At 39.7% G+C, this 27230-nt stretch overlaps 1 protein-coding gene across 1 annotated transcript; it reads right to left on the bottom strand.

Annotated features, from left to right (window-relative positions):
- Window positions 1-4494: 4494 nt before the first annotated feature.
- Window positions 4495-13555, bottom strand: LOC109244061. Its single transcript, XM_019411090.1, has 4 exons — window positions 13169-13555; window positions 5803-5904; window positions 5625-5689; window positions 4495-4951 (listed from the first exon to the last, which is right to left on the bottom strand). The coding sequence occupies exons 1-4, from the start codon at window positions 13553-13555 to the stop codon at window positions 4495-4497; spliced, it is 1011 nt and encodes a 336-aa protein (XP_019266635.1).
- Window positions 13556-27230: the final 13675 nt, after the last annotated feature.

Here is a 27230-nt window from a genome sequence, read left to right as displayed (position 1 = left end):
CCCCTCCCAAAACTTATATATTAAGCCACTTATTACATAAGAATGTTAAGGAAGGTTCATGTGCCAAGAGAGAATTACAATCAAAACGGTTAAAATGTTTACCAACAAAGAAAGGCTAAAGGCTCAAAAGGGTTGACTATGGAGAAAAAACATAGGGTGGCAATGGAAAGCTCAAACCAAGAAAAGCCTACAATCAACTTCCAAACAAAGCAAACTTAGAATTTCATCTTGAAACACAATCGGGGCAAGTTCTAGACTATCCACTCAAGTACTTGGACTGGCAATAAAAATCACCTCACCTCTCATGCGACTAGACCATAAAAGAAAAAAGAGTCTAAATCCTGCAACGATCACAATCAAGTTAAAGATCACTATGGTCTAATCAACCACCTAATGATTATCAAAGTCAACTCAAGAACCTCAAAGTCACTAACAAAGGCTGTTTTCTTCCAAAAATCTTTTTTCAAACCATAAACATGCAGTTAAGTGTGTTGGTGACAAATGACGCATGAATAACTATTTTTAGAGAATGACTTAATTAGGGCTTTTACTCATTACTACTTACTACTATTCTTACCTAAACACAAAACGGACTCATTCCCTTAGGAAAGTTATCACACCATCCATCCTCAGGAAGAGTCACCTAGTTCACACAAAAGACCACCTTTGGAAAGAACCGTAGCATTAAAAAAACCAAAGGCTTATTATCCACACTACTAAGAAAAACATAAAGCTACTAACATGAACAAAATCAAAGGTAAACAAATAAAAACAAAGTAGAAACATCAAATTATTACATCCCAAAGTATCCAAACATATCAAATATGCTCCACCCCCTCCCCCCGGAATAAAATAAGCATTGTCCCCAACGCTTAACAAAGTAAGAGCAAAAGCAGAGAGGGGGAAAAAACTCCCTAAGTGTCCTCAGTCATCACTGTATCACCATCAACATCAGTCCCAACTGGCTGAGCCAACTGAATATCATCATCAAGTCTGGGAGTGCCCGGAGAAATGAACATAGCATGCACTGCCTCAGCAGTGTCAGTAGCAAGGTACAAATCCTCAGTCGGAGCAGCGGGAGCATCCTACGAATATGGAGCTGGGTGGGGCTGGGATGTCAAGTAACATATCAAATGGCAAATCTTCGGCCTCAGCAATCCGGGTCACCTCAACTCGAACCCCATCAACCTACTTCTTGCTGGCCTGAGACTTTTATTTTCTTCACTTGCTTGCTCAACTGCTCAATCATAGTACCATATTGTACCAATGTATCCATGATGACCTTCTGGTTATCCAAGACTTTGCTAAGCTTTTGATCAATGTCATAGGGGTCCAGGGGTGCCCATGTAGATGTCTTCCCTGCAAAAATACTGGAGATTTCAGATAGCTTTGAAGTAGTTTCCTGCATTGAGTTGTTGAGACTCACCAATGTATGGGAGACTCACAAAGTAGATAATGGCCCTGTAGGCATGAGTACCAGCCTCAGAGCTAGAGTAAGAAATGCAATAGGAGTTGTAGAAGGAGCTCACAATAGTGGGTCGGGCATAGCAGTTGTTGCACTGGTAGAAAGCTCAGCTGATGTGGATGGAATATTAGAAGGAATAGAAACTACCACTACCGGCTCATCAGACTGGCCAGCAGAAGAGGGCTGAGCACTCTTCTTTGGGTTCCTTGGATCCCCCAATCAAACGACCCTGTCGGCTTGACTTTGGTTTCAAATGGTCTAAGCTCCACCTTGGCGTTTGTCAGATACTCAATAATAGTGTTTTGGGTAGGGGTAAGAGGTGTTACTCTATTGAACCACAATGGAGATATTAGCCGACATTAGGACACCCGCATTGATTGCGTACTCATCCATAATTGAAGCGACCAGAATAGCTCGAGAGATGTGAAGGTTGATCACATTCAGGAACGGGTCAAGCCTATTGCATATTTGCCACCCTTTGGCCTTAAAACTCAAAGTTTTCCAGAGGATAGGAACCCCAGCAGCAATCCACGAAGAAGTGGGTCCCTGTTCTAGAATCTCTGCAAGCCATGGCCTAGCCTCCTCTTTCAGAGCCTACTTCTCTAAATACTCTTTTGGCTCTATATCATCAAACCACAGGTACGCATCAGAGTATGCTGATCAAATTTCACCTTCAAGTTGCACACCTTGGTGACCTTTGTCCCTTTGAGAATATGCGCTGTGTTAGTATAGAATTCCTGGACAAGATGCTCTTTTTCATCCACTAGTTTCTCAGTAAACAATATCCACCCCTTTCTTTTAGTACACTGCTCTAAGACTACGGGGTTGTATTTGTCAAGATCTTTGAGTAAGAACTGCCGCTCATGAGTCAAGAACCTAACATGCCACCACTTCCAGAAACCAGAAAATTCCCAACGGCTCACAAATATATCCTCCCAGACCTCTTTCTTCTTTGACCTAGAAAAACCTGCTATTGCACCTGCACCCCCTCTCCCATCATCCGGGGCATCATCATAATCAGAGCCCACAACAGCTGCATTGGACTCGTGACTGGAACTCTCCGAACCATGTGAATTGTTGTGGGATGTAGAAGGCACATCCAGAGGCTCAGGCTGCCTCTGTGGCCCGGATTGCTCTTCATTGTGCTCCTCTGAAATTGATACAAAGTTCCCCTCGGAGGATACCCTAAACAGGGCATATGAGCTAGACTCTGAGAGGTCTCTCTCCCTCGGCATGTTGTTGCTTTCTTGGATATAGTTTTCTGCACACTTGGGGGAAAGACACCTCTTGTCCTTCCCCTTGAAGATTTTCCTCTTCCTTCGGTAGATTCACCTCGACCTCGTGATCATACCATCGTCTGTATGAGCACAAAGAGAATTGTTAGTTGAAATTAATGATTTAAATCAATTAAGTCTCATGTAAGTGAGTGAGAACAGCATAGAAGCAGTGAGGTATCAGTTAGAGAAACATGCAGAAGGAATGGGGGAAGTGTGGTTCGCACAATTTGGAGTGCGGCCCGCAGAAGTGGAAGTGCAAACCGCACAATTCCAACTGCGGCCGCGCTTCTCACAGATGTGCAAGGGGCTCAGATGTTTCCTCTCTGAATTACAGTGCAGAGGTCATTTGCACTGCACAATTATAAGTGCGATCTACACTTTAGAAGCTCAGAGGGCAAGCCTCTAATTGACAGTGCATACTATTATGCAACATCTCAAGAAATTTTGCGGTCCGCACAATTTAAAGTGCGACCGCATAAACAACATCCAACAAGTTTCCTTAACTAGAAAATTGTGGATCGCACAATTCCAAGTGCGGTCCACACATTCAAGAACACAAATGGGAAGGTCTAACTTTACCTAGGTTATGTAAAAATTTGTTCAAATCTACTTGGCAACATGGTATAGACATAGAAATCAATTAACCCAACCCAATCTCGCATGCTTTATCAACTTACCCAGTACAAAACTACCCACATGGATACATTGATGGAATGTAATAACAGATAGCCTAAAAAGTATCTAAAAATGAAAAATAAATTCAAAAACTAAATTGAAATAAAATTTAACATGAAATGAAGAATACCGAATGGTGTAAATGTGTAAAGATCCCAGTGAATGCAAATAATGGTATGTGATTGAAAGTGCAGATTCCTCAGGTGAACTCTTAAAGTAACAGTAAATTTCAAGAGGGTGAAAAGTGTAAATTGAGGTCTTCAGTTCTATTTGTACTCAAATAGTAAGGTAAAGAAGCGAGTGCGGTCGCACAATTTCAAGTTCGTATCGCACTCTACTACCTAGCCTTCAGTGGACAAAGTCTCTTGGCCGGTCAATTCTTCAAAAGTCCGTACTTTTGTCCCGCATTGACAGGTGAAAAGCTTAGAGGACCTATCATTGGCATCTGAGTTTGCTCTGGAAAGTGCGGTCCGCAGATGAAATCTGTGGCCGCTCAAAGTCTTCTGTGGTAGCACTATTTTTTCTGCGGACGCATAAAGAAAAAGTGCTGCCCGCATTTCCTGTTTCGATGACACAACCTTGTTTATCATTTTTCATCTAACACTCATCCCTTCAGCACACTCAAATCAAGTTAGAAAACAACAAATAATATCTAACTAAAAAGAGTAAAAGGAAAAGAACTTGGGTTGCCTCCCAAGAAGCGCCTTATTTAACGTCGTGACATGACGTAATGTCATAGAATCCTCAAGTAAATAGCCATGACCAATAGGCTCTCTCTAACTTTACCCAAGTAGTGATTCACCCAGTGAGCATTGACTCGAAATATTTTATTGTTCTTGTTCTTCGAATCCAATGCACCGAAGGGAGTCACACCAACAATTTCAAACCGACCACTCCACTTGGACTTAAGCTTCCCGAGAAACATCCTCAACCTTGAGTTAAACAACAACACCAGATCAGCGAACTTGAACTCTTTGTTCCAAATGTACTTGTCATGAAGATATTTCATTTTTTGTACAAAGACGAGTTCTCATAAGCATGATACCAGAACTCATCCAATTCATTCAAGTGTGTAACTCAAAAGTTAGCGGCTACATCCCAATCAAGATTCAATTTCTTCAAGGCCCGCATTGCCTTGTGCTCTAGGTCCACTGGAAGATGACAAGCTTTCCTGAACACTAACCGGTATAGAGACACTCTGATAGGTGTTTTGTAAGCCATCTGATATTCCCATAGTGCATCATCAAGCTTCATGGACCAATCCGTCCGATTTGCATTGATCGTTTTAGACAAGATACTTTTTATCTCCTGGTTGGAGACTTCTACTTGACCACTAGCTTGTGAGTGATAGGGAGTCGTGACTTTGTGAGTAGCACCATACTTGCTAAGTAAAGTGTCAAAAGGATTGCTGCAAAAATGTGAGCCCCCATCGCTTATGATTTCACGCGGAGTACCAAATCTTGTAAAAATATTCTTCTTCAGGAAAGCCACAACACTTCTAGCCTCATTTTTGGGCAAAGGCAACAACCTAAACCTATTTGGACACATAATCCAGCGTGACCAAAATATAAGTGTTTTCAATGAGAACTCACAAAAGGCCCATAAAGTCAATGCCCCAAACATCAATGATATCAATCTCCAAGATGGTAGTAAGAGGCATCTCATTTTTCTTTGAAATTCCACCGGCCCGTTGACATTCATCACATTTTTTCACCAAGTCATTTGTATCTTCGTAGAGAGTAGGCCAATAAAAACCACAACTTAGAACTTTAGCCTCCGTTCTTGCTCCACAATGATGACCACCATATGGCGAACAATGACAAGATCCAAGAATATCACCTTGCTCTTCTTCCAGAACACACCTCCTAATCACCCCATGACACGACCCGGAATTCCCAACCGTGATGGCGCCTAACTTTCACTTGCTAGGCAAGCCAACGGTAGAGATCATTAAGCCCAATACTTAAGTTTTTCAGTGATAAACATCAAATAAGCCATAACAAGGTAAAAAGAAAAGTGCGGAAATCCATAAAAACTTTAATACTTATACACAACTACCAAGAATCTAGTGTCACAATCCACAAACTACTAAGATTTAGCTACAAGTAAGGTGTCTGAAGAAAATACAACTGGTTTTGATACAAATGAAACAATATACAAAATGCATAGAAGGGGACGCCAAGGCCTGCGGACGCCAACAAGACTACCTTGGATCTCCAAATAGATCAAGCCAGCAGCTAGACTCAGGGTCAACTCGGTCCGGTAGCAATATCTGCACAGAAGGTGCAGAGTGAGTATCACTACAACCGACCCTATGTACTGGTAAGTGTCGAGTCTAACCTCGGCGAAGTAGTGATGAGGCTAAGACAAGACACATTCATAAACCTGTGTAGTTAAACAATATACGAGCACAGTAACAACTAATAGAAGGTGAACAAATAATAACGGGAGGGGAAACATGCTGAGGCGAGTACATGATAAAGAAATCTGTAACAGTAAAGAAACCACAAAATACAATATGCTTTGCACCAATGAAAGTATTAAACACATTAAAGACAAGTGCACAGTATCACCCTTCGTGCTTTTACTCTCAACCTCACCATAATAATTAACAGAAACGGCACGGCATCACCCTTCGTGCATTAACTCTCATCCTCACCATATAAACAAAAGAAACAGCACGGCATCACCCTTCATGCATTAACACTCACATATCATGGCACGACATCACCCTTCATGCATTAACTCCCACTCACAAAATATTGCACGGCATCACCCTTTGTGCTTTAACACTCTCCCTCACAGAAACAATGAACAATAACAACAGAGAGATAGAAATATCAAGAACCAGTCTTACTTCAACATTTAGTTCCACAATACCAACCTCAACTTAATGTCAATACTCAATCAATACCAAATTCTGTAAAACATTATAAGAGTTGCTCAACATAACGAATAGCTAGTCTAAGCAAGAACAATATGATCAAAGAATACAACAGTTACAAGAATAAGATTCACTCGCATCCTATGACTCGACAACAATGCATAGGTGCTCGTCACCTCACCTATACGTTGTACTCAACATCCAAACACGTAACAAATAGGCAAATAATACCTAATCGCTCAAGCCAAAGTTAACCACGACACTTTCCTCGCTCCAACGGCCAAACTCACAACTCAATCACAACTTTTCCCTTCACACAAGCCCCCGAACCAATAGAATCTAGCAATTTACCAACCAAACAATTCAAATAAAGCCTTAGGATCTACCCATAATTGCAAAGAATTCAATTTAGGGCATTTTTGAAAAAGTCAACAAAAGTCAACACCCGAGCCCGCTTGGTCCAAACCTGAAATTCGGACAAATACCCAATTACCTATTCACCCCGAGCCCGGATATATAATTTGTTTTGGAATTCAACCTTAATTTGAGGTCTAAATCCCCAAATTTTGAAATCCCTAGTTTCTACCCAAAAAACCCCCGATTTCACCATGAAAACCTTAGATTTTTGGTTGAATCTTACGAAACAATAGTGAAAGATTGAAAGAAATTAGATTAAGATCACTTAACAATGATTTGGGGAAGAAAATTTCTTTGGAAAATCGCGTCTTGTGGTTTAAGTTTTGAAAATTTAGGAAATGAATTAAAAATCCCGTCTAAGTCATCTTTTGTTCAGCTACAGGTATCGCATTTGCAAAAAAAACTTCGCATTTGCGAATGAACAATGTTTTCACAATTATCATAAATGGTTCGTAATTGCGAATGAATAGTTTTTGCAATTACCATAAAAGGCTCGCAATTGCGAATGAACAGTGTCGCACCAGAAACAAGCAAAACCCAAACTTCTCCGAAATGATCTGAAAGCATCCTGAAACTCATCCGGAACCTCTCGGACACAAACCATAAATGAATTTCAATCATAAAATATGCTACGGACCTGCTCGCGCACTCAAGACACTGAAAAGAGGTCGTCATAACCGATATTGACCATGGTCAAACTCCAAAATTTCTTAACTTTACCAGTCTCTCAAGATCCAAAAATACACCCAAGCCCCTCGGGACTCCAAACCAAAAGTGCACACCAGTCTAAAAATATCACACAAACTTGCTCGGCGGTCAAATCGCCAAAATAACACCTAGAACTATAAATTGAACACCAAATCAAATGGAATATTCAAGAAAGCTTTAGAATCTCTATTTTTACCACCGGACGTCCGAATCACGTCAAACCGACTCCGTTTCCCACCAAATTTCATAGGTAAGTCAAAAATATTATATTGGAGCTGTACCGGGCTCCGGAACCAAAATACGGATCCGATACCAATGAGATCAAACATCAATAATTTCTTAAACAAATAAATTTTCAGACTTTCAACTTTCAACAAAAATTCAAATCACGGGCTAGGGACCTCCGAATCCGATTCCGGGCATACGACCAGGTCCCATATTTCGATACGAACCCACCAGGACTGTCAAAACACAAGTCCGGGTCCGTTTACCAAAAATGTTGACCGAAGTTAACTCAAATGAGGTTTTTAAGCAAAATTCCTTATTTTTATCAACTTTCAACATAAAAGCTTTTCGGAAACACGTACGAACTGTGCACGCAAATCGAGGAGGAATAAAATGGGGTTTTTAAGGCCTCGGAGCACTAAATTTAGTTTTAATTCATAAGATGATCTATCGGGTCATCACACCCCATCCGTGCAAATACGGAAAAGGTATGCTTCATCCCAACAGTACTCTTGACAATCCCCTTTTAGCTTTTTCCTTTGGTTTGAAGAGAACTCATCTATAATGATACGACTCACAAGAAAATTTGCTAAGTCCGCAAATACGGTACCTCTTTCATTGATAGGGCCAAAAGTTGCTCGTCAGGGAAGGAGTCATTGATTTCAAGGCCATCATGAGGCCTCCCCTACTCCTCCAAACGAGACAAGTGGTCCGCCACTTGGTTTTCACTACCCTTCTTTTATTTAATATCAATATCAATTTATTGAAACAAGAGTACCATCTCATAAATCGAGCTTTAGATCCTTTTTCTCACAAGATAATGAAGTGCCGCATGATCCGTGTGGACAATAACTTTGGCACCTATTAAGTACCGGCGGCACTTCTCAGTTGCAAACACAATAGCAATGAGCTCTTTCTCCGTAAAGGTATAATTGACTTGGGCACTATTCATGGTCTTACTAGTGTAATAAACCGGACGAAAAATTTTGTTAACACATTGCCCCAAAACAGCCCCAACCGCTATATCATTTTCATCACACATGAGCTCGAATGAAAAACTCTAATTTGGAGAATGATAGGAGTAGATGTTAACTTGAGCTTAAATTGGTCAAAAGCTCTCACACAATCATCATTGAAATGAAACTTAGAATCCTTCTCAAGGAGCTTACACAATGGGTTCACCACTTTAGAGAAATATTTGATAAAGCGCGGTAGAAACTGGCATGGCCAAAGAAACTCTGCACACCCTTTATGGAGATGGGGGTGGAAGCTAAGAAATAACCTCAATCTTCGCCTTGTCAACTTCAATACCATTCTTTGAGATCTTATGTCCAGGGACAATGCCTTCCTCAACCATGAAATGACATTTAGCCCAATTGAGCACCAAATCTGTTTCCTCACATCTAGCACCAACTTTGTCCAAATTTGCAAGACAATCATCAAAAGAATCTCCAACAACTGAGGTTATACTTCGTAGTATTACGACGATGATACACCCCGTAGTATTGTATATTGGATTTGTCGTTTGATAATTGACATCAGTTCAAGGACAAGAGTATTTTGAGATTATAAGTATTATGCTATTTATGACAAGTGATAAATAAAGCCGTGAAGGTCAGGGGGTAAACGAGTGGAAGAACATGAGTTTCGTCGAAGTTTGACATTTTGAGGTAAAATATGATCCAAGCTATAATACCCTGTATTTATGAACTAGTGTCATACAAGTTACCACATGGCCATGATAGTAAGGTATATAAAGTGTGTTAAAAGTAGTTAGTATTTTAAGTAATTTGAGATAATTCTTAATTATATGGATAATTGGGTAATTATTGATTTTTAGTGGGAGATTAACCAATTAATTAGCATCTTTGGATAAGCCTAATGGACCTCAACATGGCAGCCAAGGGATTAGGTAATAAGTGACTCTTTGGTTTGTATTCTAGGTGCATAATTAGAGGAAATTGTGGCTAAGTAGTCACCTAAGTGAGGCCCACACCCACTTTGATAAAGACATTAAGTAAGATGTATAGCTTGCTAAGTAACGGATGGAATTATCAAAAAGGAACTGGTATGAACCTTTACAATGCTATAACAGCGTGAATTTCAAATTCTAAGGGAGCCCAGTATAATCTTTCTCAAGAATATCATACGAATTTTTCCCTACTTCGATCTCACCGTTACGTGTTTTGTCGTGATTGACATGTGTTAGAGGGATTGTCAAGAGAATCGGCTCAGGTATGTTAAGGCTATCCCTGTTTTTCTGTTGGCATGATCCATACGATACAAACTAAACGAGCAAATGCACAACTTTTATAAATGACTCTATGCATCGAAATGCCTATGTTCTTGATTCCCCATGTGCCCAATCATTTTATCATCTGTTCATGGGTCGCAGAAAAAACGTAAGTTGATAAAGTTTATTTCATGATATTAATCAAAGGCGTAATAATACCGAGAAATCTTTCTAACTCACTTCTTATGCATTGCATTCAGTTATACATGCACGTTGACCCATGAGCAGATGGCGTTATATACGCATATATATGTATGTATGTATGTATATATATATATATATATATATATATATATATATATATATATGTATGTATGTATGTATGTTTTATATAAAGTTTTTAAATTTTATGGTACATATTAGTCATTTGTATTTTAGTCTAGTTTTTTGTTATTATAATAATCTAATTCTTTACCTTTACATTCTAGTTTGATTGATAGTCTTCTTTTGCTATGTGCAAGAATTAATTTTATGTTAAAAATAATCAATTTTTTATTGAGTACTTAAATTATTCATCACTATTTGATTCAATTATCATTAATATATCTTGGTAAATGATAGANCTTTTTTGCTTTTTAGTGGGTTATGTGCACAATGTTGTAGAGAAGAGTGTAATTTTATTGGGTAAACATTAATTGTGGTGGGGTGGAATGGTAAGTGAGAATGGTTGATTTGGAGGGATGAGTTTATGTTTTCACGGGGCTAGGTGTGTTAGAATAGAGCCCTTGCTCACAAGGTGTTTTTGAAATTGCCCCAGTGGAGTTGTAATGGCTAATGTGACCATGGGGGTGGTGAAGTCTGAGTAACCACCTCGGGTTCACACAACTCAAACTCTCACTAATGGGAGCCTCTATTTTTGGCAGGTATAATGCATCAATCCAGGAAGTAAAACTCTAATTTGGAGAATGATAGGAGTAGATGTTAACTTGAGCTTAAATTGGTCAAAAGCTCTCACACAATCATCATTGAAATGAAACTTAGAATCCTTCTCAAGGAGCTTACACAATGGGTTCACCACTTTAGAGAAATATTTGATAAAGCGCGGTAGAAACTGGCATGGCCAAAGAAACTCTGCACACCCTTTATGGAGATGGGGTGGAAGCTAAGAATAACCTCAATCTTCGCCTTGTCAAACTTCAATACCATTCTTTGAGATCTTATGTCCAGGGACAATGCCTTCCTCAACCATGAAATGACATTTAGCCCAATTGAGCACCAAATCTGTTTACCTCACATCTAGCACCAACTTTGTCCAAATTTGCAAGACAATCATCAAAGAATCTCAACAACTGAGTATACTTCGTAGTATACGACGATGATACACCCCGTNGTATGTATATATATATATATATATATATATATATATATATATATATATATATATATGGGGTATGAGGAAAGGCTATGGCATTATATACACACCACCACCTGATCAGCCGGTATGCGTTGATTATTTCGCCCACAGTGGCCGAGATGATATGATGCGATGCGCTCAGAGGCTTGATGATGTGATGTACGTATATACCTATGCATCATAGGACATTTATACGCATATGCATGACATTATAAATATTAAATGATTCATAAAGCTATGCAGACATACATGTTGAGTCTTTTACTCCATGTTTCTCTCATGTCTATTATTTCTGATTTTTGTTCCTTAAATATTCGGTACATTATTTGAAAATTGACGTCCCTTTTTCCTGGGAACGCTGTGTTTCATGCACGCAGGTCCAGATAGACAGGTTGAGAGCCCTTCAAGTAGGCTACCAACTCAGCGGAAGATGTTGGTGCACTCCATTTGCTCCGGAGTTGCTTATTGGTCAGTATGATTTGGACATGTATTGATTGATATGGCGGGGCCCTATCCCGATCCTTATGGTATTTATCTACTCTTAGAGGCTTGTAGACATATGTCATGTCTACGAAAGATTGTATGGCCTTGTCGGCCTATGTTCAGTGTATGAGTGATCATTTTGGTCTTATAGGCCTGTACGTCATATGTATAAGTCGGTATATCATGTTGGGTCATCCTATGTCAAGTATTCCCTCATGCTTTATTCTAATCATCTCATGATAGCCTTTCTGGTTCATTTGACTATGATAACATGATACGAAAGATACGTTACATTAGTACTCGGTTGAGTAAGGTACCAGGTGCCCATCGCGGCCCATTGGTTTGGGTCGCGACAACCGAGAAGTCATCTATGAAGGCCTCAAGATAGTTCTCCACCATGTCCATGAAAATAGCCATCATACACCGCTAAAAAGTCATCGGTGCATTGCACAAACCAAAAGACATTCTCTTAAATGAAAAAGTACCATAAAGACACGTAAAGGTGGTTTTCTCTTGATCCTCCGGAGCAATAAAAATATGATTGTAGCCCGAATAACCATCAAGGAAACAATATAAAGCACGGCTGGCCAATATATCAAGTATTTGATCAATAAAAGGAAGAGGATTGTGATCCTTCCTTGTGACTTTGTTGAGCTTAAGATAATCCATGCAAACTCTCCACCCAGTGACCGTTCTTGTGGGAATCAACTCATATTTCTCATTGGTAACAACCGTCATGACCCCTTTATTAGGACACGTTGAACCGGAGAGGTCCATGAAATACCGAAAATATGGTAGACAACCCCGGCATCGAACCACTTGATAATCTCTGTCTTGACCACTTCTTGCATAGCTTCATTGAGTCTTCTCTGATGTTCAATGGACGGTTTAGCGCCATCCTCCAACTTTATCTTATGAATGCAAAATATGGGGCTTATACCCCCAAATGTCCGCCAAAGTCTACCCAATAGGTTTCTTTCTCTTTTGCAATACCGCTAATGTGGAATCAGCCTACACATTAGTCAAACAAGAAAAAAGTAAAGCAAGGGCCAAGAAATTCATACCGAATGTGTGGTGGCAATGGTTTCAACTCCAAAGTAGGTGGCTCTTTAATAGAAGGGTTTGTAGGAAGAGTCTTCCTATTCTCAAGATCCAAAAATAATTTCTGGGGTGCATAGTTGTACGAGCCCATTCCTTGTAAAGTGTTCGCACATTCCATGAAACCATCCATCTCCTCATCATCAAAGTTGAGAAAAATGGCTTCCCATATATCACCAACATTGATTATAGTACTTGTATCATCAATAATAACACCGGTCACCAAGTCCACAAAAGAACACACTTCATTGCTATTTGGTTAACGTATAGACTTGCACACATGGAATACCACTTTTTCATCACCAACCCGAAAAGTGAGTTCTGCTGCTTCCACATCACAAAGAGCCTTACCCATTTCAAGGAAAGATCTTCCTAGAATAATAGGCACTTCATAATCAACCTCACAATCTAGAATAACAAAGTCCGCCGGAAGAATGAACTTAGCAACTCGGACCAAAACATCCTGTATCACTCCCAACGGCCTCTTCATGGTATGATCGTCCATTTGCAACCTCATAGATGTGGGTCTTGGGTTCCCAATTCCCGAAGTTTTAAACATCGAATAGGACATCAAACTGATACTCTCCCCAAGATCACAAAGAACATTAGCAAAATTGGCACTCCTAGTAGTATAAGGAATCGTGAAAGCACCGGGATCCTCCAACTTAGGAGCCATGGAATAAACAATTGAACTCACTTGATTAGTGACTTTTATAGTTTCAAAATTTATCGATCTCTTCTTGGTCACAAAATATTTCATAAACTTGGCATAACCGTGCATTTGTTCCAAAGCTTCTACCAATGGCACATTAATAGAGACACTTTTCATCATTTGAATAAACTTCTTGAATTGATTCTCACCATTTTGCTTGGCAAGTATTTGAGGACAAGAAGTTGGGGGCTTAAGCAAGGTTGCCTTAGCCTTTTGCACTACCGGTTCCGGTATGTCAATAATGTACTCCCTAGACGGGTTCACCTCTTATTGTGTCTCGTCCATACTATCATCAGTGTCAATTCGAACCTCATCACTTGCTTGAACATCATTGTTGGGAATTTCCTCCTCTTCGATCACTTGGTCATCATCCACAAGGGGCCTTTGATTTGAGGTGGGTATATTCACGCCTCTTCCACTTCTTGTAATAACCGCCATGACATGCCCCATGTTGTTACCACCCTTTGGGTTTACCATCATGTCACTTGGTAGTGCACCCCTAGGACGAGTATTAAGATCTTGAGAGATTTTCCCCATTTGAACTTCAAGATTACAGATTGAGATGGTATGTGAGGCACGGTGGGCATATGAATCTGCATTCTTCTACATCACTTGCTTAAGAATGTTCTCAATATGGCCCATTTAATTATTTGAAGAACATGAACCATGGGAAGAATAAGGAGGTGGGTTGCTAGGTTGTTGATACATTGAGAGCCTTTGTAAACCCGATCTCCGATTTCCATGATTGTTGTTATTTCCCCAACTTCCTTGATTGTTGCCAACCAAATTTCCTTTTATTTTTGTGCCAATTTTCTTGATTGTTAGGACCCCAATTGCCTTGGTTATTTTGAGAACGCCATTGTTGTTTATTGGAGCCTTAGAAATTACTCTGTTGCCCTTGATAATTTTTCACAAATTGTACCTCTTTTCATTGCTCATAATAAGAATCATCTTTATCACAACTACCATCATCTTGTGCATAATTTTTCATTCTTTTTGTTTACCAACACATTTACCCTTTTCCATAGCATGAACTTGCTTAGGAGCTTGCACTTGATTAAGTTGGGCCTTAGCAAGTTGGGTCATAGTTGTTTTCAATTTGGCAATGGCTTGACCATGGTCTTGCAACTCTTTATGAAGATGAATCATGTTAGGATCATCGTGGGGAACATTAGGTCGGGATTGCCAAGCTGAAGTAGTTTCTGCCATCTCATCAAATATTTCACATGCCTCTACATAAGGTTTTGTCATAAAGTTGCCTCTGGAAAATTGATTAACCACACATTGGTTCGCAGTATTAATATCGAGGTAGAAAGTTTGTTGGATCATATTGTCGGTCATATCATTGTCCGGGTACTCCTTCACCATTGTCTGATATCGCTCCCGAATTTCATGCAAAGGTTTACATGGATCTTGCTTGAAAGTCAATATTTCATCCCAAAGAATAGTCATGTGCCCGGGAGAGAAAAACATAGCAATAAACTTTGCCGCCATATCATTCCAAGTATGGATAGAATGATTAGGCAAGCGTTCCAACCAATCCAAATCTTTACCCCTTAGAAAGAAGGGAAAAGCCTTAGCCTCAAAGCATCTTCCAAAATATTTATTTGTTTTCTCCCCCAACATGTATCCATAAAGCCTTTGAAATGTTTATAGGCATTTTGAATCGGCGCCCCGGTGAAATAACCTTGTTGCTCAAGCAAAGTGAGCATCACATTTGTAATTAAAAGTTTTCTTGCCCTAATGCGAGGGGTACTATGACACTTGAATAACCTTCATGGGGCAAAATCCGATGTCGCGCCTCTTGTGGTTGTGGTGGTGGTGGAGGGGGGTGGAGGCACACTGTGTAGTTGAACACGGCCTCGGTGATTTTGTTATGGAGCTTGAGGCATTTCATCAAGTTGCTCCTCTCGCTGTCCACCTCTCCCAATGGCATGTTTTCAAGTTTGTTGTTCGCCATTTGGTATCTACGATCACTTCAACAAATTACAATCACAAAAGTAAAAGAAGATATTCCAATAAACAAACTCAAGTATATATTTAACACTGTAAAACCTACCTGACAACGGCGCCAAAAATTGATTACGTCCAAATCCACACTCAACATTAAGTGAGAAACGGTCGGTGCAATTATAATACCCAACTTAAGTCGAAGTCGAATTCCTCAGGGAGTTTACAATTGGTATTAAGGAAAATACTTGATGAGAGAACGTGAATTAATCAAATTGTACTTACAAATAAGAGGGATGATTGTTAACTAATTTTTACGCTAAGAATTTTGACTAAGTAAAATCAATTAGAGAATAAATTATTCTTTTGGTGTTTTATCAATTGAGGAAAAGTTTAGGGATGTAACCTCCACCTAGGTGTAAACCAAATGGTATGCTAATTTAACGCTTGTTTTGTGGATCGGGGTGTATTAGGACTCTCAATTCTCAAGTACTCACTCAATACCTTTGGATCATAGAGTGGTTATGACCAAATTGACTTTGTTAAGACCAAATGGGTAAAAATCTAAGCAATTGATATCAATCCAAGTCAGGTTCTCTCTATCTCTAGTTCAAGCCCTTTAGTCAAATTGTCATGACCCAAAACTCGAACCGTCATGATGGAGCCTATCGTGGAACTAGGCTAGTCTTAATTCAATAATCCAACACCGAAAAATGTTTTAAACAATAAATACGGAAGCGATAAATCATTAAGGAACGTTTCGAAAACATAAAAAAACCCAAATTACGATACAATTACCCAAAACCGGGGTGTCACTAAGTGCATGAGCGTCTAGAGAAGGACATGGTCTATTATTTACAGGAACAAACTGAAATACATCTGGAGAGACAAGGCATGTGAACGCCGTGTAGATACCTCGATAGTCTCCTAAAGCCTAAAGCCTCAATCAGCGACTGCCACTGGGACAAAAAGTTCCTGAACCTGCACACAAGGTGTAGGGAGGTAACGTGAGTACACCATCTCAGTAAGTAACGAGTCCAAACTGTGGACTGAAAGGTAATGACGAACTCAACCGTAACAGAAATAATAGAAAGGAATGTGCAGAAACGTAGGCATGCTTTTATTTTAATAGGCAGTTGAAACAGTAAAATAGAGCAGATACGAACAAGGTAAAGAATAAAACTCTCCTACATCTACATGCCAATGCACATGCTGTATGTGACGCACCATGCTGAATATCTTATGTTCTCACACTCTCAAATGTTCGTCCACTCAATATTGGATATGGCTCATACGGCTCAAGGAAGATCCATCCCGGATTATATACATCTTCAACAGTCACTCAGTACTGAGGAAGGCCAATCCAGCCCTATGAGAAGATCCATCTCCAGGTAATAATAATAACTTCACAACCACTCGGTACTGTATATGGCTCACATGACTCAGGGAAGATCCATCTCGGAATATAAACATCACTGACCATCAGTCTCCAGTACCCGGGACATAGGCCAATCCCTCCTCGTGGAGAAGATCCATCTCCAAATACTAATATCAACTGCGCTCACTGGGGGTGTGTACAGACTCCGGAAGGGCTCCTTCAGCCCAAGCATCACAAATCGAAACAACCACTACGACATGCAGCCCGATCCCATAACTGTTACTCATAATCAGGCCCTCGACCTCACTCAGTCATCACTCTCCAGTCTCACCCACGGGCTCACAATGTCATGAAACTATCCCGGAACAATGATATGATGTGACAATAAATAACAAGTGAGATTGATATCTGATATGAAATGCATGAATATGACTGAGTACAAAATATCAATTGAATCAATAAGATGACAGCATGAACAACCACTAGGGGTCCCAAAAGTATCGGCGTAAAGCCCTAACATGATATTTAGCATGATTTACAGCTCATTTACTTTACCACATGATGGAAACACGGATATCAACAAGAAAGAGTCACTACACGATGCCATGGAATGAACCAGGTCACGATTCTCACAGTGCAAGCCCGACGTCTGTCACTTGTCATATCCGTCACCTCCAATATTAATCACATAACACAGAGTTTGGGGTTTAGAACCCTCAAAACCAAGTTTGAAAGCGTTACGTACCTCAAACCGAGCAAAATCCTACTCTGCAATGCCCTTGCCTCTGAACTCGGCCACCGTACATCCCGAATCTAGCCACAAGCAATACAATACGATCAGTATAGGCCAAAGGAATCAATTCCACAAGAAAAACACCAAATCATAGCCACAAGTCAGAAAACCCGTCTCCCGGTCCCACCTATCAAATCCGACAAAAGTCAGAAAACCCGAAAGCCCATTCACTCATGAGTCTAACCATCCCAAATTTACCAAAAACCAACCTCATTTGGTCACTCAAACCCCCAAAATTCACTCTCCAATTCTCAAGCCCTAGTCTCCCAAATTTCACCTCAACACCACATAATCTAAGTGGAAAAAACAATGGGGAAACAAGATTTATGATCAAAAATGAGTAGAAGATGCTTACCTCTGAAATCCCCACGAAAATCCTCTTCAAAATCGCCTAAGCTCGAGTCCAAAATGTTGAAACAAGACTAAAATCGCGAACCCTTGTTTTTATATACCTTGCCTAGGTTTTTCGCACCTGCGGCTCATTTACCGCATCTGCGGAACCGCTTCTGCGGACAAAATCCCACTTCTACGGAAAATCATTAAAAACCTGGCCTCTGCTTCGGCGATCAGTTGACTGCATCTGCGACAATTACAGGTGCTGAAACCCATCGCACCTGCAGTCCAAACACGCACATGCGCCCCATAATCCGCTTTTGTGGCCATCGCAGGTGCGGGAACTTCATCGCACCTGCTCCTTCTGCCCAGCTCCTCCAATCTCACATCTGCGATCTCTTGCTCGCTTCTGCGGGCTCGCACCTGTGATTTGTCATGCGCGGGTGCGATTATGACAGCTGAGTTCTACTTCAGCAGTCTTCCAATTTCCAAACTTGTTCCGCTAGTCACCCATAATCAACCCAAACATACCAACATATCCCACAACATCATACGAACTTAGTCAAATCATCAAATAACCTCGAACAACATAACAACATGAATTACACACGGATTCAAGCCTAATAAACTTTGAAACTTCCAAATTCTACAAACAACGTTAAAACCTATTCTGAATGACCTCAAATTTTGGACACAAGTCAGAAATGAAACAACGAACCTGCTCCAACTTTCGAAAATCCTGTCCGACCTTGATATCGAAATTTCCACTGCCGACCAGCATCGCCAGAATTCTAACTTCGCCAATTCAAGCCTACTTCTACCACGGGCCTCCAAATCACATTCCGAACGCGCTCCTACGACCAAAATCACCTATCGGAGCTAACGGAACCATCAATTCAAACCGAGGTTATTTACACACAAGTCAGCATCCGATCAACTTTCCCAACTTAAATCTTCTCACAAGAGACTAAGTGTCTCAACTCACTCCAAAATCACTCCGGACCCGAACCAACTAACCCGATAAGTCATAATACATGTGTGGAACACCATAGAAGCAAAAAATAGGGAGATGGGGCTACAACTCTCGTAACGACCGGCCGGGTCGTTACACAAACTAGCCAAAACCTTAACTAGCTCAATTTCTTTGAGCCAAGTTTTCCTAGACTAGGTTCCTATTACTCAAGTAAGAACTAAGTCAAATAAGTATGAATCAATGTTTGAAACCATTATTCTAGATATAATGCATAAACAAAGCTAAATAATAAACACTCAATCATAAACAAGCACTAGTTTTAACAACCCGTAAGTTTTACACACTAGAGTTGGATTACAACCCTAGATAAATCTAGCTATTATGTCACGACCTCGGTTCGCCCTCCGTGAACCATCGTGACGGCACCTAGTCTCTACGACTAGGTAAGCCTAAAATGTGGAAAATAAACCAAATTTGCGGAAGAAAAACAAGTTAAAACAGAGAATTGAGTAAATAAACAAGTTTCAGAGTGCCGCCCGGCATACCCAACGTTAATCTCTCAAAACTAATACATGTTCCCAAAACCCAGAAACCCATGAATCACAAGCTACGAATATAGTAAAATGCTCTAACTCCGGAAAATCTACATCAACAGTAAAGATAGAAGGACTAATCATTATAAGAGAGAATGGAGAGAGACTCCTCGGTCTGCGGACGCGGCAGATATACCTCGAAGTCTCCGTAGAATCGCCTCGCCTCAAGGATGGTAAGTCGTAGTAGAGGTACCTGGATCTGCACATGAAAAACATATGCAGGAAGGGCATGAGTACACCACAGCGGTACTCAGTAAGTGCCAAGCCTAACCTCGGTCGGGTAGTGATGAGGAAGGTCAGGTCCCTACTGAGATTAAATAATAATATAAAGTTCGACAGTGTAGGTAAGAGCAGTGTAAATAAGTGTAGCAGTAAAAATATCACAGGATATAAGACAACTATAACTGATACAGAGGCAAACAATCACAAGGATAATAGTCGGGGATCTCTCAGTATCCCGAGGATCTGTTAGTATCCTCAATATATACATATATATATATATATATATATATATATATATATATATATATATCCGGGGATCTCTTGGTATCCCGAGGATCTCTTGGTACCCTCAATATNGAGGCAAACAATCACAAGGGCAACAACCGGGGATCTCTCAATATCCCGAGGATCCCTTAGTATCCTCAATATATATATATATATATATATATATATATATATATATCCGGGGATCTCTTGGTATCCCGAGGATCTCTTGGTACCCTCAATATATATCCGGGATCTCTTGGTATCCCGAGGATCTCTTAGTATCCTCAATATATGTGCCAGGGATCTCTCGGTATCCCGCACCTCAACTCAATCATAAATACGTACAGGGGGTCTCCCGGGATGCCTTCCCGTAGCCAAGAAATGAAATGCGCAACAATAACAGAAAAAGGATATACTCAATTAAGCTCAACTTCATACCAAGGCAAAACAGATAATTCTAACCTAGCATACTTCACGTAATACAAGTAAGGCAGTTAAAACAAATAGAGCAATTTAGTCAATTAGACATGTTTCTCTAGACTAACAGCATGCTAAGTTTTGAAATAGTGTAAGCGAGAAAAGGAAGAACACAATTTAAGGCTATTTTTAATGAAAAATCGAATTTCCAACGATTAGCACAAGTACGCACTCGTCACCTCACGTACAAGGCATTTCAATTATCACAGTATCAATCCTAAGGGGAGAGTCCCCCACACAAGGTTAGACAAGCCACTTACCTCGAATCGGCTCAACTATCAACCCGAAACCACGTTCTTGCCACGAGTATTCGACTCCAAATGGCCCAAATCTATTCAATTAAATTTCATGATGTAAACAACACTTCAAGTAACTGATTCTACAATTAAATTCTAAGCTAATCGCGAAAGTAAAATTACCAAAATGCCCCTTGGGCCCACGCCTCAGAATCGGGTGAAATTTATATTTCCAGAATCCTCGCACTCTCACGAGTTTATACATACCAAGAACAGAAACCGGAGTCCAAATGACCCCTCAAATTCTCATTTTAAAGTCTCTTAATCTCAAGCCCTAATTCTTCAATTTTAGGCCTAGATTCCATGATTTACTAGGTAGATTTCATATTAGAAACGATTTTTAAGACCAAGAATCTTACCTCCAAGTGATTCCCCTCGAATACCTCTTCAATCCCCTTCAAGAGCTCCAAAAACGATTAAAAATGGTGGAAATAAACCCCAAAGTCGCGGAACCTCTTTTAAACATTTCTGCCCAGTTATTTCCGCATATGCGGCCTTGGGACCGCTTCTGCGGTCCCGTATTTGCGAAACAAAGGTCACATCTGCGACTTATCACTTAAGGCCAAGATTCCGCATCTGCGACTCCCCTTCCGCAGATGCGGTACTGCTCCTGCGAAAATTCCACCGCTTCTGCGGTTCCTGCTGAACTTCCCCATTCCCGCTTCTGCGGCGCCGCACCTGCGGAACCCAAACCAAAGGTGCGGTTATGACAGATACCAGCAGCTTTAGCTACTTCAAACCATTCCAAAACCTCCCGTGAACCATCCGAAATCATCCCGAGGCCCCCGGGACCTCAACTAAAGGCACCTACTAGTCTAATACCACTGTCCAAACTTGTACCAATCCTTAAAACACCTAAAACAACATCGAAACCTCAAATTAACCATGGATTCAAGCCTAAGAACTCCAAATTTCTAAAAATACGCTTTCGATCAAAAAGTCTATCAAACCTCGTCCGAATGACCTGAAATTTTGCACACACGTCACATTCAACACTACGGAGCTACTCCAACTTCCGGAATTCCATTCCGACCCTCGGATCAAAATCTCACTATCGAACCGAAAACTTCAAAATTCTATCTTTCGGCATTTCAAGCCTAAATTAGCTACGGACCTCCAAAACACAATCCGGTCACGCCCCTAAGCCCGAAATCACCTAACGGAGCTAACGGAGCCATCGGAATCCCATTCCGAGGCTGTCTTCACACTGTTCCGACTACGGTCAAATTTTCAAAACTTAAGCTCTCATTTAGGGACTAAGTGTCCCAACTCCGAGACACAAAATCGAACATCCCGGCAATTCAAAATAACAGAAATAAACACGGGGAAAGCAGTTAATAGGGTATCGGGGCGTAAATTCTAAAAATACAATATTGATACTAATTGACATAGAAGAATAATGAAAAAGAAGTAATTGAAGACATAAAACTAGTATTAAAGTGTAAATTAATTGGTCTTCTCTAATTGTTCCTCCAAATATCCCAAAATAGCTAAACATAACCGCTAGTTGCTGCTACAATACAAAACTTGCCCTAAAAAGTGTATCCCATCTATTTATAGTGTCCAGAAATTCACTTACAAAATGCCCTTTGGGAGGTTCTACAACAGCACAATTCCATGTGTGGACCGCACTCTTCTTCTGCTCTTGCATGAGGAGGAAATCCGTGGCCGCATAATTATCTTTATGGCTGCACTTCAGCTTCTGCGGCCGCACAATTTGGTTTCGGACCGCATTTTCAAAAGGCTTCACACTTGATCTTTTGCATCTTCTCTGAACTTTGTCAAACTTTGTCGGATCGACCAGCTTTTGCAGCCGCACAATTTGATGTGCGAACTGCGCTTCTTCAAAACTCCTCAGAGGCTTTAGGGCTTCATCTGCAGCCGCACTTCTATTTGTGCGGTCCGCATGATCATCTGCGGCCGCATAATTGCTTCTGCGGATCCCTCTTCTGCTTGCACTTCTCCTTTTTGCCTTGTTGAGCTGGAATACTCCTTTTTGAGTTAGATTTCTTCGTTAAGCTCCAACCATCAAACATGTCTGCAATTCATATAAATTCATTAGATTTGGAAAAAAAATCACTACTTTCAGACTAAAACTAAAGCAAGAAGATACTAATAAGTGGTTAAAATCCACACTTATCTTTGGCCTAAATCCAAATTTTAATAAGAGGCCTTTACCTTTTTTTTTATTAGAATGCACATATAATATTTTTAAATGACATAAAGCCTTTACCTTCACATAGTATTATTATTTATATTAGTAAGGGCAGCTTAAATACTAAGAAATTAGGTATGTATTTATAATATATTACCTTTGATATTGTTGTAAAAAACTATATTTACTAATATGAAGATTTAAGCAATTTAATTCAAAGTTCTAAAATATTTTTAATGTTTAGGAGTAGACATTCTTTGTTTCATTTCTTTTTACATAAATTTTATACTTTTAAATTCTTTTTGTAAACTTTAGTATTGTTTAAATGAAAATAAAATTGTAAAATTCACTATAAAAATTGGGGTCTCAAAATTTTGAGGGCTTAAATAAAGGTGTTACTAGCCTCCCCCTTGAGCCACTTGTCCACTCGTAACGTTCTCGATCAAATTTTATAGAGTTTAAATGAAGAGAAGACAATAATGACAAAGAATATTATAGGTAATGAATGTGTCCTTCAGTTATCAAACGTGAATAAAGCTGGTTGAATATAATGTTCGTGGGGCACTGCTCTCAGCGAAACTACTGACCTAAAACCAAAATATATTAAAAGACGCGTAAACTTATTTCATAAAATTTATATAATAATGAGATATAAAAATGCCTACATGGTTTTTGTCACTACCCGAATTTCCCTCCGTTGGGTGTCGTTATGGCACCTAGTCTTAGGGACTAGGTAAGCCTAACATTTAACTGAAATAACAACAATGCATAACTAACATATAATAATTTCGAATTTGAAGTCTCTATACAAATTTACAATCCCAAAACCAGCAGTACAAGTCATAAGCTCTACAGAGTTTACTAGAACCTCTAAATACAACTGTTTCAAAATAAGGATAAACAGTCTAATACAAAATCATAAGGTGACTCCGTATCCTGCGAACACAGCAGCAGGTTTACCTTGAGTCTCCACAACAAGATCCGTACAGCTAGCTAACAAACGACTAACTCCGAAATACCTGGATTTGCACAAAAATTGTGCAGAAGCATAGTATGGGTACACCACAACGGTATCCAGTAAGTATCAAGACTAACCTCAGTGGAGTAGTGACGAGGAGCAGTCAAGACACCTACTGGGCTAAATATCCTGAACAAAATATAAGTGTAGTACTAACGGAATACGATATCTCTAGGAATTACGCATAATGACGACGCTAATATAATACTTGAAATGAGAAGTAGAAACAACAACAAGCAGCGGAACCCAACAAGTAATAACACGGTAAAGTAAGCTGAACATAGTCTAAACCCAGTGATCACTATTAAAAGAAGAACAAGTAGCAACTAGATGAGGGTAACCACTTTCATATCAGGTTTTATCCAATAATCATCACGAGGTGCCAAACCTCAGAATAGCCACAAGTCACGGGTCCCACATTATAATCCATAAACACTTGGCCTCTTGTGCCCTCATTTAAACTAGTACCGCACGGACGACGCTCATGCCAATAGCATCATTCTCACATTTGTCACACCTCCTATTTTCCTACTACACCCGCAGAAGAGGGTATAATAAAGGGAGTTATTTCAAACTTGAAGTGACAATCGGAACGGGATTTCTTATTAAATTTTCATAGTCGCCACTTGGGAGGTTAATGGTGTCCCAAGTCACCGGTTAAATCCCGACCCGAGGAGATTATGACTCTGTTATCAGTCCGCGAACCAGAAATCCAGGTAAGGAATTCTGTTAACCCGGGAGAAGGTGTTAGGCATTCCCGGATTCCGTGGTTCTAGCACGGTCGCTCAACTGTTGTGATTGATTTTATCTGATTTCAAAACATGTTCTAACTTATGTGCCTTTTATTAGTATACCGCTTTTATTGTTGTTTTTAATAAGAATTGCAACGTCGTGAAAATGCGTCTCGAACCACGTCGCACCAGTGCACCCGTGGTTGTCAACACATTTCAACTTCGTTGAGATTCGGATTTGGGTCACATAAATGTGCACCCGCATTTAGGAAGGTAATTTTATTAAAATCGCGTGCCTAAAGAGACTATTGCGTTATTATCTTTGGGGAAGGCCGTGAAATTCACTAAACAACCCATCCCGAAGTCTAGGTATTTTAGTATAAACATTTATCGAGGGCCCCGCAATTTTGCATTGTATTTGGCGAGGCTCGTCTCGTTTATTATTTAAAGGCTAGTCCTGAAGTAAACTACGACTTTCCATTTATTTATCTCTAATAACACGAGAAAAGGTCCTAATTAGTCAATAGACATAAACGGACAAAATGTCCAATAGAAACAGGCGTTGGGCCTGATATTAGCCCAAATCGGACAAGCATATCAGGCTGCGTTGGGATGATCAGAAGATCGAATCCCTGGAGCTGGCGAACCACTGCTCTGCTCAAACCTTTGCCCACCGAAATTATTTCGAACTCTTATGAGACAATAAAGTAAGCAATGTATTCTTATTCAAGTTAACAGAATATTGATTACAAGTTACGAGCCTAAATTCACACTTTGTCCATATCTAATTATCAAACAACCAACAATGTATTCATATTCAACTAATTAACTCACTACTGACCTAGAATTGCCAACGCTTGCCTTAAAACAGTGTACTCAGGGAAACACAGGTTTTGACATTGAAAATTAGCCTGCTTATATTAACTATTGCATTACGAAGGGGTTATAGAAACAAGTTTAAACTACTTCTGACTTTTAAACTTTAAACAGAAAAATGCGAAACAAGTCTAACTACAGCTGATAGCTACAAATTAACAGTCCAAACATGTCATTAACCACTGAAAATAGACATTAGATTCTAACATGTGAATTGCTATAATCAGAATTAAAATTCATTGCACAGTCCAGGTGTACAGTCCAGTTACACAGTCCAGTTATACAGTCCAGGATTTACATACATACAAATCGATTTGACACTATGCTGTGCGATTAAATCTAACGCCTATTTAACTACCAATACACCACAATCCAGGCAGCATATTTCAGGATCTAACAGGTGAATATTTGTATTCCATTTCAAGCTTAAGGTTACAGCAGGGCAGATTCAAATGTGTACCTGGTAATTGCAAATAAGAAAAGGAAAAGATCAGCAGCAGTGATAGTTCTCAACAGCAGCCCAAGAATAAGTTAAAACCCAGTAACAGCTCAGTCAACACAGCAAGTTCAAGAATAGGTTTGAAATTCCAGTAGTGAACCAAAACACAGCAACAATTTCAAGCACCAATGCAATCCAAAACCAACTCGACTACTCAGACTCAGTTTACAGCAACTCAAATAAACCTTAACGACTCTCTTTGCAGCTACTTTCACATGTAGAACAGTACACTCGTAAACCAGCTTGTTTCTGATCCTAATGCTGATATTAGTATTATTCTGAAGGAATTTTAGGCTTTCAGAAACTCTGTATCATGCCTTTTGGGAGGGGGTTTAGATGACTGCCCGTAAACTTCTTCAACAAGGCAATGGGCATGCCTTTTATAGACAAAACTAAGGCTCTATCAGATTTTTCCTTTACACTTCTAGTCCTTCTTTTATTTTCAGTGTTTACCCTTTATTTTCTGACTTGTTACACAAGTAACTACACCTATTCTCTTGAAATCTATACTATAGTCCATCCTAGAAGGTTCTATACTTATTACAATCCCTATTCTATCCTTACCCTCCTTCAAAAATTATCAAATCTAATAAAACTATCCTTTTCCATGCCTAAACTACCCTTTGAACCCTATTGGAATTACTAAGCTAAACCAGACCATCCTAAACTAAAACCTACCAATGCTAATTAATGCTGAACACTGAATTAATGCATTACTAATGATGACAACTGACTAAACGGGACTAACTGACCAGACTAACTTAAACATTAGAACAAGAATTAAAACCAACAAATCCTAAACAGAATTGACTAAGATGACTAATGAAGGATTATGACGATAAATCATAAACTAAAAGCAAGCACTTAGCAGGACAAATTCAAAACGAAAAAAAAAAATTAAAACTAAAACCTAAGGTTTAACAGAACAGGATTAAAATCGAGTCAACAAAATTAAGCTAAAGCTAAGAACAATTACAAGAACAAGATGAAAACACACACATAATCAAAGACTGAATCGAACTAAACTTACTGATTTTGAGCATTCGACTGACCATGGGACGAACTCTGACCGGCCATT

Source organism: Nicotiana attenuata, unplaced genomic scaffold (assembly GCF_001879085.1).
Source record: "Nicotiana attenuata strain UT unplaced genomic scaffold, NIATTr2, whole genome shotgun sequence".
In the NCBI taxonomy this organism is placed as follows: Eukaryota; Viridiplantae; Streptophyta; class Magnoliopsida; order Solanales; family Solanaceae; genus Nicotiana; species Nicotiana attenuata.
Note: the sequence above shows the minus strand (reverse complement) of the source record. Positions and strands in the feature narration are given on the sequence as shown.